The sequence below is a fragment of the Nicotiana attenuata genome, unplaced genomic scaffold (genome assembly GCF_001879085.1).
Source record: "Nicotiana attenuata strain UT unplaced genomic scaffold, NIATTr2, whole genome shotgun sequence".
NCBI lineage: Eukaryota > Viridiplantae > Streptophyta > Magnoliopsida > Solanales > Solanaceae > Nicotiana > Nicotiana attenuata.
Genome location: NW_017675121.1, coordinates 16448 through 28936, shown reverse-complemented (window position 1 = coordinate 28936; position 12489 = coordinate 16448). Strand labels below are relative to the sequence as shown.

Genomic DNA, 12489 nt, shown 5'->3' with positions numbered 1-12489 from the left:
CACGGTATAGCCAGTTTTCGGACTGGTCAATCAAAAATAGCTAGCGTTTACCAAGTCAATGAAAAATAGCCACCGTTTTGCTGCAATAGAGACCGGTCCAGCATAATATACTGGAGTTCGGTGCACTTGTATATGAACTCCAGCATATTATGCTGGACCGGTATACTTTGCTGGCTCAAGTATAATATACTGGAGACTGGAGCACTAGTGCTCCAAACTCCAGTATATTATACTGGACCATTATACTTGCTGGAACTCCAGTATATTATGCTGGAGTTTAGTGTATTTATGCTGGAACTCCATCATATTATGCTGGAGTTCCAGCATACTATCCTGGAACTCCAGTATAATATGCTGGAGTTCAAGTATACTTATGCTGGAACTCCAGCATAATATACTGGAGTATTTTCCGGGTTTTGAACAGTGTTTTCGCTCAGATTTATCTTTATATAAAAAGTGGCTAAATTTCGATTACTTTTGAAATTGGGCTATTTTTGAACGACCAGTTGTAAATCTGGCTATTTTTAAAAATCACCCGATTTTTTTCTATCGATCCATTAATTTAAGAAATTCGAAAAAAACTTCATTAGCAAATATTCTCACTGGAACTCCCACCAAATAAAATCTGCAATCAGATAACGTCTGCATCATCTGATCCAAATTCTTTAGACAGAATTGAAAGGTGAAACTCACTAATAAAGAGAAAAATACACAGAAATAGAGGACTAGAATTATGAGGCTTTTTTTTTGTTTGTGAGTAAGCTGTATATCATTATAGAACTAGTAACTTAGCAATGATCAATCTTCCGGCAGTTGGAGACGCAGCCCTCCAGTTTCTCTTCATCTGTAATGATATATAAGCACCAAATTAAAGGGATGAAATATTTATTCGTAGAAGATAAAACTACATTAAAAAAAATCAGTAAAATAATATTTAAAAATTCAAGAAAAATTCATCGTTGGGATACTATTTTTCCTGAAAAGTCATTATATTGATGTGGAGAATATTGTTCATGTCCAACAAGCTTGTCCAAAAACTTGTTAAAGTTTGTTCAAATAGATTTTCTGTAGAAAATGCTGGAGAAAGTCTTCATTCTTGGCTTCGCATAATATTTCCAAAGCATGCACGTGCAGGTATATATGGATGAACAGAGACCGATCTAGGATTTGAAATTTATAGATTCGGGGTTCTAGTACTTTTAAGTTACTGAGTTCTAAATTAATACTTCCCCGTTTAAAAAAGATTGACACATTTCAATATTTCCTTATAAGGAAGCATTTACAACAACACAAATGTTATCTCAGGTTTTAGATCACAAGTTTTAAAAGTTTTACAGCAACACAAATGCCACATATTTCAAAAGTCTTCCCTTATTTATTAAAGTTTGTGCAAAGTCAAACTAAAACAATCTTTTTGAAACGGAAGGAGTAGTAATTATCAGGGGCGGCTCAACATTGTTGGTGGCCTAAAGCAAAATTTTGATGAGAGGCCTTTATTTTTTTAATTAAAATTATATACTATTTTTATTTGAAGTATATTTCCCAACTTTTTTAGATGCAAATTATTAATAATTTTCTTATAATCGAGTTATTCTAATAATTCTTTTTCAACTGGTAATACTACTAATCTGATCCAGTTAGCTTCTAGTGAGACATTCTTGATTTTATACAAGATTTTATCAATTTTAATTTGGAAAAAACTTCTTTCCCCAGTATATTTTATTCTATAAGGAATATAAGCATGAAGAAAAATCAAATTTTGTTATCTTATTAACTATATAGATTAGAGTTTTATCTTCTACTTGTAATCTTTCCTTTAACGCTTTATAATTTGAAAAATAAGCCTAAACTATCATGTCAAAATGGCTATTATATTTTAATCAAGGCTAAGTCAATGTTTTTTTAGATTTTTATCATCTAGTGATCTCATTTTTTACTCACTAAATAAAAAATTAAAGATATTTTTATATGTTTCGGATTATTCAAACTCAAGGGTCAATATCAGGAAACTTTTCTTTTCCTTTTTGTAAAAAAAGCTATACTTTTTAACTTCAAGATAATCAATTTTTTATATAAAAATTAATTCATAAAATTATTGCCATGATTTTGGGGGCCTAAAGCCTCTGATTTTGGGGGCCTAAAGCCTCTGCTTGGGCTGCTTTACCCTTCCGCCGGCGTTGGTAATTATATACATTCAATGGATTTCCCAAGATAAACACAAAATTTAATTTCGATCAAAGCTCCTGAGTTCGAAACCGTACCCATAAAGTATAGTCTAGCTATGTGGATGAATGTGTTACGTGCATACAATTAAATGCAGTCATTCATACTTGCAAACAATGTGTAAATATTTCACACTAGACCTAGAACGACATACTAACTTTTTGGCTACGATATCCAAAAGTTAAACATGACAAGTAAAAAAGATCGGACGAAAGTACCATTCTTGTAGTCAACACAATGTCGAAGAATGCATCGGAGATTGCAGTAGCGGACTTCAGGCGGAGGCATAGGCGGAACACAGTGAAGTGGACAGAATTTGAGACAGGTAGCAGTGGTTATACCAGTTTTCTTGCATTCGTTCATGCAAACTTCTATACATTTCACCTCCATCAGATTGGCCATACTCAATTCCCCTTCAAATATAGCCATGACTGTCATCATTGTTACCATTAGGGTCAGATATTTCATTTCCATTTCTAGCTAGCTAGGAGTTAATTATATCTAAAAACGCTATACTTTGTAATGCGAGTCAGGGTCTGGGAAAGGCATGCATATATAGTGGAGTATTTGCTTTTTTTCTTTCTAGAATGTAAAATTTTGGTTTTAATAGGTTAGTCATTTGCTCAATATGAGAAGGGGTAAGTGCAAATACAACTATGTTGTGCTACCTACTTTTTCTTCCTAATTGTTACCTTCGGGTTGATCATCTAACATTCATGTGAAAATCTCAGTTCATTAATATATGGTGGCTAAAACGCCTGATCAAACTACAGTTGCATATATTTGTCTCGAGTTTTTACTGTCCCTATTAGAGGATTTAATTACTTAGAATAGTATAAAACTTTTGGTGAGGATTTATGTCAAGGTTCAATTGAAACCTTTTTAAACTCCCAGTAAATGGAATCTCTCTTAAGGAGAAAGACTCAATGCTATCCAACGTTAATTCTTCTTCCAATACCTTTTAGATTTTATTTTATTTTTTTGTCGAAGTGCATTTTTTAATCTGTCATTTAATAATAAGAATGTTTCGTATTGTTAAACTCTTATAGAAGTTACTGCTATAAATTGCTCTTGTAAACCACCGTTTTCTAAAAGGAAAAAATTCATTATTTTATACCGAAATTATCCAACGAAAGAACACCAGAAAAAAGAGTATTAATTTTGTATTTTCGCTTTGAGCTTCCCCTTATAACATTGAAGTACAGTGAAAACCAGGAAGCATCAACTAGCAAAACCAGTTATTGATGCTCCTTTAGAGCCTGTCTGGTGCAGTAGTAGATCAGAGCTATGTTGCTCGGACTCTCCGAAAATGTCTTCGGGTGCGTGTCGGATCCTCCCAAAGTAGTGTATTTTTGGAGGATCCGACACGGGTGAGACATCATTTTGGAGAGTCCGCGCAACATAGGATCAGAGCCTCTTGCCACTTATCTTGATCGGACCAAAGAAAACTGAACAGACATTTAAAGAACTCTATCTACGATGTTTGTAAATTAGCAACATTTCTTATAGCCATAAGCAAGTAATGCATCGGATCATTAATTCCACTTTCACATAATAGAGAAGAGAGAAAAAGATCATAAATTCCATTGTGATATTTTAAGGCCAATGGATCTAGAATTCACTAATGCAAGAACAAGATTGAGAATAAGAGAAAAGAAATGAATCAAAGCTGGAACTGTCAGGCTAGCAAAGAATGTGGGTGTCGTTCCACTTAAATGAAATGTGGTGGATATGGAAAATGCATTAGGAAGAGAGCTAAGAAGTTCTTCTATAGGTAAATGGCAACAATAGGTAGAATATCAGAGCAATATACAAGTATACACGGGGCTGCTAAGAGGAAGGATACTATCAGGCATCAACATTTAGTGCTACATTCAGCTCGCCAACAATAGCAATTCACTAAATTAAAGCTTAAGCAGTTACCAGGCAGGAACGTTCTTCATGCATAACACAGAATTAGATCATATCTGGTACCAGATATGATCTTTCAAGCGCTCAAATCATCTGGGATATCTGCATTTCCTCTGCTCTACTCTATACTAAGTCCTTTATCCAGATTTGCTCCCACGGATGTCCCTCCATATAAAAATTCCTGAAGTCCTTTGACATCCTTATTTAGATTTTACCTGAAATACTCTGTTATACCAAATTGAGTGAAGGATCATGTGAAACAAGTCATACTTTACAGGATTTTTGTGCCAAAGAAAATACTGTTGAACGATCTTCAGCCTACGCTGCATCTCCATGTACTTCTCCTCAGGAATTGAAAGAAGGATGTTTCTCAAGTATGGAACATCTTTCTCCAAAACAAAGACAGAAAATGATTCCCAGTCGAAAACCTCAATGAAAGGTGGCACATAATTATCTGATATGATCACAGGTACACACTCATAGTGTATGGACTCCACCACTCTTGGAGTATGGACTTCATAACCCGTGGCACAGATGCAATATTTGCTGCTTTTCATAAGTTTTCTATATTCAGCTTTACCTTCAGTATCACGAGGCATAGGTCCAAAAATCTTCATATCAGGTTCTTTGTCACTCCAATGTTGCAATAAGATAGGACGAAGATAACCATGAATGCCTCCAGCAAAAAAGGCAAGGACAGGTCTTGCTGAAGGAGAATTCCCTCCCAGATCATTGAGCGGGTTTTCAGCTGAACGAACATAGGTTACTGGCAGAGAGACATCCTTCCCTATCTTGAAGCCTCTAGCTATATTTGAATTACAGAGAGCTCTAACACAAGTTTCCATGCTCTTCCTCGTGAGTCGGGGTGCCTATAATGTGCTTTTACTTTTAGTAGAAGATGATACATTGACACCTGACAGTACCCCAGATTTGTAAAAGAGGACGCCGTCCAAGTTGCAGATTCAGAAAATATCCTATGATTCTTCAGCACTCTACCTTTTTCCAAAAAAATGAAAGATCAAAAACAAAACTATATGTTTATACAATTAATTTTTATTAAAAAGGAAAAAGAATTCCTTACTCTTTTGCTTTCCTAAAGTTGTCAAAAGAGGTTTCCCGGGATAATGAGTAGATTGACACAATTAACGGCCAAAGCACCATCTAATGCAACATTCATAATGGGATAGAGCTCAAGAGAAAGCATACCCAATCATGACAAGCAGCAAAAAAATGATCAGCTCCTCTGCTTCTATTCCAGAATTGATATTTTCCAGAAATTCTTCCAATGTAATTGCTGAGATGATTTTCCAATTCTTTCTGATGAGTAAAATTTTGTTTTGAAAGAGCTTCTCTTAGCCTCAGAGAACTAAAAGGCAAATAAAATAAGTGAGCCTTTTTGGGATCTTTCACAAGAAATTGTTTGTTTTTCTCCATCAGTTTCATAAACCCACCCTTCAGAAGCGTAAATACCTCGTTGATATGGCTGATGGAATATTGGTTTTTTCCCTTCCTTATAAACATAAACTTTAAGGAGGCGTTCCATTAGCTCATAGCTCCTGCAAAAGGATCAAAGAATTCAACATCCGGTGCATGTTTTTCCCAAAAACAAGGCTGATTATTTGACTCGATGAAAGTACAAATTCAAACTGTTTTTCAAATGGCTATAATGTACCACAATCTCATACCAACAAATGCAGAAACTTTATTCGTTGGGAATAGGATACTACCTCCAACAGGTGGGTCACCTTGAAACAAAACTAAGCAGAAAAGAATGCAACAACACATTTAGGGTATGTTTGGTACGAAGGAAAATGTTTTCCCAGAAAATGTTTTCATGGAAAATGAGTGATTTTATCACTTATTTTCCCTTGTTTGGTTGGTGAGTGGAAAATATTTTCCGGAAAATATTTTCTATTGTTTGGTTAGAGAGTAGAAAATATTTTTTATGCAACTCTCCTCACCCCTCCCCCTCCCCCCATCCCTTCCCCATGTCTCTAAAAATTGACACAACCCAAAGCAACTAATGTGTTGCTTTATTTTTTTACGTAAAAACCGCGAACTTTCTAACCCGTAAACTTTAAAACACATAAACCTCTGAACTCATAACTTTGGAACTTGTAAAATTTCGAACCTGTAAACCGACAGATGAAAAAATTAAAATTGAAAATATATATATATATATAAAAAAAAAAAACGGGGNNNCAGGGTGGGTGGTGACGAAAAAAAAAAACTGAAATTTTTAAAAAAAATCCGTTTTTGGAGAGAGAGGTGAGGTGGGGTTTGGGTGGGTGGGAGTGGGGGGTGTGGGGGTGGGTTGGGGGATAGGGTGGGGAAGGTTGAGAAGGAGTTTTGAAAAATGTTTTCCCTTCTATTGATAAGGAAAACATTTTCCTCCAATTGAATTCATAAGGAAAATATTTTCCAAAATATTTAAGCAAACCAAACATGGGAAAATTGGAAAACATTTTCCGAAAAATATTTTTTCCTTCGTACCAAACACACCCCTAGTGAGAATTATGGAACTAAGAAGATGAAGGGAGGTGATATCCAATAAGTTTAAAGAAAATAACTAGTATATAGTTGTACTTGTAAATTAGAGAAACTATTTTCTTGTAATTGCTGCACTTCTTAAGAGTATAAATCTGGCAAAAAAACCAGATATTTCGGCATGGAAGAATAAACGTTCCCAGCTGATGAACTTTTCTCAAGCCTTTCCTACCTGCCAAATCCAAATGTAATAGCTACATTTGCACTATATTGCACCAGCAGGAAGACTCAAAAAGATTTTAGTGATGAATAAGTGCGACGCAATTATATTTACTGGAATAAAGCATCTGACAATACATTTAAAAGCATGAATACATTGATATTAAGTGGTAACTAAGAATCAAAAGCAAATCCAGCTACCTCGTAAACTTGGAATAATTTCGAAAGATAGATGCATGAACTTCTGGAACGTTTACAATTATCGGAGAATTTTCAATCTGAAACTTTGCATTTCGGAGTTCCAGTTCACGTGCAGAATGCCATTGAGATCTCTACAACCAACAACTAAAGCAGTTTAGATAACAAAAAAGAATTGATAATTAATCCCCACTCTAATTAGAATTGACATCTGCAGTCATACCACTAAACTAACAGAATTCTGCAACACTAAAGAGTTCATGTAGGAGATTGATGTCGGTCTTCTTCTTCTTCTTTTACTCTGCAATATCGGGGCACCAGCAGCTCGTAACAAGTTAGAATTGGCATCCGTTGTCTGATTTTCAATTAACCGTTTATTATTAAATGGTGCGGACGTCTTGGCTACATTGGATGAAATTGAATTACCAGTATCTGAAATCACACTCTCCCCACCAATTGGAACAGATGCAGGTGACTTAAGCTGCAAAAGCTGAGCCGATTGATTCCTTATTTCCCCTTGTATCAAATATATACTTATATTCAAATGAAAGCCTATTGGAGAGCGGAAGTTACCTAAGGTCACTGCTTTAGCTCCAGCTCAGCTATGGAGATTTAAGTTACTGAAGAGAACCGGAAAAAAGAGTTAAAAAAAGACTTCTCAAGTCTTGTGCAAGAATATAGGAAGCATTTTTTGGTTAATAAAAAACGTGTAATTAAAGGAGTTGGGGTCAGATTAAGAATAACAAAAGTTGTGAGTAATATTAGAATGTTCAAAAACCATACTCATTCAAATTTTTATTTTCCTCTTCTTTCTTCTTTCTTTTTTCTCATTCTCTCATTCTCTCATTCTTCTTCCTTACTTTCTTCTTTCTCTTCAATTTTGTTGTTGCTACAGGTAGTTCAGGTATGTCATCTTCTTGTTCTTCTTCATTTTCTTCTTGGTCTTTTTCTTCTTTCCCTCTTCATCTCATAATTTCATCTTCTTCTTCTTTTTTTCATTTTACCTTTGGTTTAAAATATACAAGAGAAATAAAAAAATATGAAATTTTACAAAGTGGGTATTTTGCAAAATACCCTCAAGAAATTTTGAGGCATCCCCATAAATGAGTATTCTGCTGAAACATCTCCCTGGATGTTCGAAACATTTCCCCGTGATGTTTGAAGCATATCCCGAGATGTTTGAAACATCCATCGGGATGTTTGAAACATCTCTCGGGATGTTTGAAACATCTCCCGGGTTGTTTGAAACATCCATCAGGATGTTTGAAACAACCCCGTGATGTTTGAAACATCCATCGGGATAAATGAAACATCTCACGTGATATTTGAAACATCTCCCCTGAAGTATGAAACATCCCCGGGATGTTTGAAACATCCATCGGGGTGGAGTAGGAAGGGGGTGTTTTTGTAAATAAGAAAATTTTGGGGGTTTTAAAAATTATGTCATTAACTCTAATCACAAAAGTATTCCTTCTACCTCATTCTTAACACTTTTGTCTTAAAAATTTATATAAGTTTTGAAGTGTCTTAAAAATTTAAATCCTAGTGAAAGAAGATTCTTTGGTGTCGACAGTGCATTTCAACAAGTAGCCAGTTTTGACCATGCTAAGTTATATCCAATGTTTTCATTTTTTAATGGCAGAATAGCGTGGTAGACACTTGTACTTCTTCGCGTTTGTCATCCCGATTCGTACACTCAACGAAGTTTTATCCAGACACTTATAGTTATTCAAAGTTAGTGTTTTAAAATCCTCTGACCACCAAATCTATGTGGCAACTTAATGGCTGACCTAGACAAAATAAGTGTATTTCACGCGTATAAGGAGCGTGAACTATTTAAACCAAAAATAATTATTAAAAAAAGAAAATAAAAAATACAACAAATTACGTTAAAAAAAGGGAGAGAAAAGTCATAGGAGCCTCCACGTTATGCCCTTTCCAACCTTCCCCCACCCCACCCTCTGCCCCATTTTTCTCTCTCTCCCTTCCTTCTTCACGTTATTCCCCCTCCTCCATTTCAACCCAAAACCTAGTACAACATAGCCCTCCTCCTCCACCTCTTTATCCACCACCACAGATCTGAAACCACCGCAAGATTGACACTAATTTTTGGGGAATTTTTTTTCCCACATCTCTATTCCCAAGTTTTGAAGACGATCCTTGCAAAGAAAAAGAATAAAAATAGTGGAAGAAGATCCTGTTTTCACTATATTTTCTGGTAGCAAAATTTTAAAAAGTTTTGGGTGAAGTTTTTGGTGGTGATGGTTTGCTTAGTCCTTTCTGATGGCCGGTTCGTTTTGGTGGTTGGTTGGTGGTGCTATGGTGGAGTGTTGGCTGTGAAGAAGCTTTCTCGGTGAATGGTGATCAGAGAGAAACCGTAGACGTTGGTGGTTACACGATTTTTATGCAGAAAATTTTGATGAATTTATTCTCTTAACTATATGTATTGTAAAAGTGTTTTCGAAGATATTGATAATGAAAAAAGGTAGAGAATAAAGATGTGAGAGAGGAAGAAGAAGGTGGAATAAAAAAACAAAAATTAAAAATATTAAAATAATATGAAAAACAAATCAATAATGATGTGTTACAAATAATCTGACGTGGATGCTGATGTGTTATCCATGTCAGGGAATTTGAAGAACACGCGAGACGAGATGAAACTTGATTTCGTATAGGGATCGGGATGACAAACGCAAAAAAGTACAAGTGTCTACTAGGCTATTTGCCTTTTTTAATTGGTAGCAAGTATTACCAAGATTGCCTGATATTTTGAAGAGTTCGAAAGCCGTGATAGGGTTTTGATTATGTTGAAGTTTGGGGTATATACAGGAAAAAATAGTACTTTGGATTTTTGTAATTTCGGTCTTGTGTGTAGGGGTGTACATGGACCGGGTTGGTTCGGTTTTATTAAAACCAAACCAAAATAACTATATCGATTTGGATTGGTTCGGTTTTGTCTGTTTTTCGGATTTTTGAGTTTTTTTTGTTTCATGAATATTATTTCAATCTTACTTTGTTAAAATTATAGATAAAGCTTTGATAAGTGAATATATGTTTAGTAAATACAGAAAAAATTAACAAACATATGATCTATTAAAATATTCTAATGGGAGATTCTTTTTAGTAACACATGATAGTTATTTTATTAGTCGTCTGACAATAATTTTTCGTTAATTTACGCTTTCAAGGTTAATACATGAGAGGATCCCAAATATTTCTACATTTTCTAAAGAAAAATCACTATAAAGTCTTAAAAATATAAATAAAATTTATATATTTATATGTTGGTTTTGGTTCGGATTTTTTTACTTAATACCAAACTAAGTCAAACCAAACCTAGTCGGGTTTTTTAATCGGTTTGGTTTGATTTTTCGGTTTGGTACGGTTTTCCGGTTCGGTTTGAACACCCCTACTTGTGTGTATGAAGTTGTTCTGAAGTGGCTACATTTATACAATTTTGCGAACTTAGAACATGTTTTAAACAACTGTCTCAAAATTGGCTATCTATGCACTTGCCGTCCTATGCCTTTAAGCCCATTAGACGGGCAAAATGTCAAAATTATCCGTTCCAATTTGACAGACTAAAATTTGCCTTTATTGAATTTTTGGCCAAATCTTATTAGTATGTCTGAAATTTTTCATGTTTTGCTTAACTTCTTAATGAGTGATACTTTATCAAAAGATAAGGAGCAAATATGGATATTTTTTCTCGAAAAACTTAGACATGATTGTTCATTCTATTATGCTGGAGCTCCGTTAGTGATAAGGTGATAATGGAACAAAAATCTAATAGTTAAACTTGAACAGTTTCAAATATTGGGACAAATTTAGATGTTTTCGACATTAGACATAAAAATACATTTCTTAATCAATAAAAATACATAATTGTGAATATATTTTTCTTTCATACCGAATACACCTATTAAATTAAATTACATTCAATTGCACCAAATAAGATGCCAAACTAATTAAGGAAAAATGGACTGTTAAGCAACTGGCGCAAAGATTCATTTTATTTTGTTAATTAAAGATATGATGATCCATAACCATGCTTGTTTAAGGATAGATTTCAATTAGAGACCTCATGCCAAAATTGGCTGTCATTTTATATTCACTAAAACCAGCATCTATTTCAAAAAGTCTTGTTCTACCGTTGCCTTAAAGGAGAAAAGCTTGTCTAAATGTGTAACGACCCGGCCGGTCGTTTCATGAGTTATAGTCTCGTTTCCCCCATTTCTGCTTCTTTATATGTTCCTCAGCTGTATTTCATTGTATCATGTTGGTCGGTTCGGGTTCGGAGTGGTTTTGGAGTGAATTGAGACACTTAGTCTCTTTTGAGAAGGCTTAAGTTGGAAAAGTCAACCGGATGTTGACTTATGAGTAGGCGATCTCGGATGTGAATTCTGATGGTTCGGTTAGCTCCGTTAGGCGATTTTGGACTTGGGAGCCCGTCCGGAATGTGATTTTGAGGTCCGTGGTAGAATTGGGCTTGAATTGGCGAAATTGGAAATTTGGCGATTCTCGGTCGGCAGTGGTAATATTGATATCGGGGTCGGAATGGAATTTCGAAAATTGAAGTAGGTCCGTAGTGTCATTTGTGACGTGTGTGCAAAATTTCAGGTCATTCGAACGAGGTTTGATAGGTTTCGGCATCGTTTGCGAAATTCGGAAGTTAGAAGTTCCTAGGCTTGAATCCGAGGGTGATTTGGTGTTTTGATGTTGTTTTGAGTGTTCCGAAGGTTTGACTAAGTTTGTATATTGATATGTCACTTGTTGGTATTTTTGATTGGGGTCCCGAGGGTCTCGGAATGATTTTGGATGGTTATCGGAGAGTTTGGAAATTTGGTTATGCAGCTAAAGCTGCTGATTCTGTCTTAACCGCACCTGCAGAGTGGGAACCGCTTGTGCGAGGTCCGCAGAAGCGGTTATGAGGCGCAAGTGCGCAGCTGGGGTCGCAGGTGCGGCTTGGTCCCTGCATCTGCGATGACCGCAGATGCGCTCAGGCAACCGCAGAAGCGAAAATGGCCTTTTAATGAAATTCCACAGAAGTAGAGAAGTTTGCGCAGATGTGGAAAGGGGACCGCAGATGCGGAAGTGCTGGGCATAATGTATAAAAGGGAGGCTTCGCGAATTTTGGGTTATCTTCCACCATTTTTATCCGGATTTGGAGCTTTTGGAGCAATTTGAATAGGGATTCAAGGTAGGGGTGTTCAAAATCGAACCGAAACCGAAAACCGAACCGAAACTGAAGCTTAATGGCTTATTGGTATCGGGTTAACGATTTAACGGACAGGGAACATATTGAAATTTTTTTATTAAAGGCTTATCGGTTTGGGGGCGGATTATTCAATTTTCTTAATGCATAATCCGTTAACCCGTTAAGAATATATATATATATATATATATATATATATATATATATATATATATATATATATGTATGTATGTATG

The 12489-nt window shown here is 35.4% G+C and overlaps 1 protein-coding gene and 1 pseudogene across 1 annotated transcript; both read right to left on the bottom strand.

The window, feature by feature from the left end:
- Positions 1–633: 633 nt before the first annotated feature.
- Positions 634–2754, bottom strand: LOC109219688 (protein TAP1-like). The gene is made up of 2 exons (XM_019384162.1): positions 2442–2754; positions 634–844 (listed from the first exon to the last, which is right to left on the bottom strand). Exons 1-2 carry the CDS (start codon positions 2695–2697, stop codon positions 789–791), a joined length of 312 nt encoding a protein of 103 aa, XP_019239707.1. The 5' UTR covers positions 2698–2754; the 3' UTR covers positions 634–788.
- Positions 2755–3995: 1241 nt separating this feature from the next.
- On the bottom strand, positions 3996–5742 carry LOC109219687 (annotated as a pseudogene).
- Between the last annotated feature and the right edge of the window lie 6747 nt (positions 5743–12489).

Excerpts from the sequence above, each read along its gene's own strand:
- LOC109219688 (XM_019384162.1), bottom strand. The coding sequence starts at position 2,697 with ATGGAAATGAAATATCTGACCCTAATGGTAACAATGATGACAGTCATG. Across the intron at positions 845-2,441 it reads TTGTGTTGACTACAAGAATG|ATGAAGAGAAACTGGAGGGC; the intron begins GTACTTTCGTCC and ends ATATCATTACAG.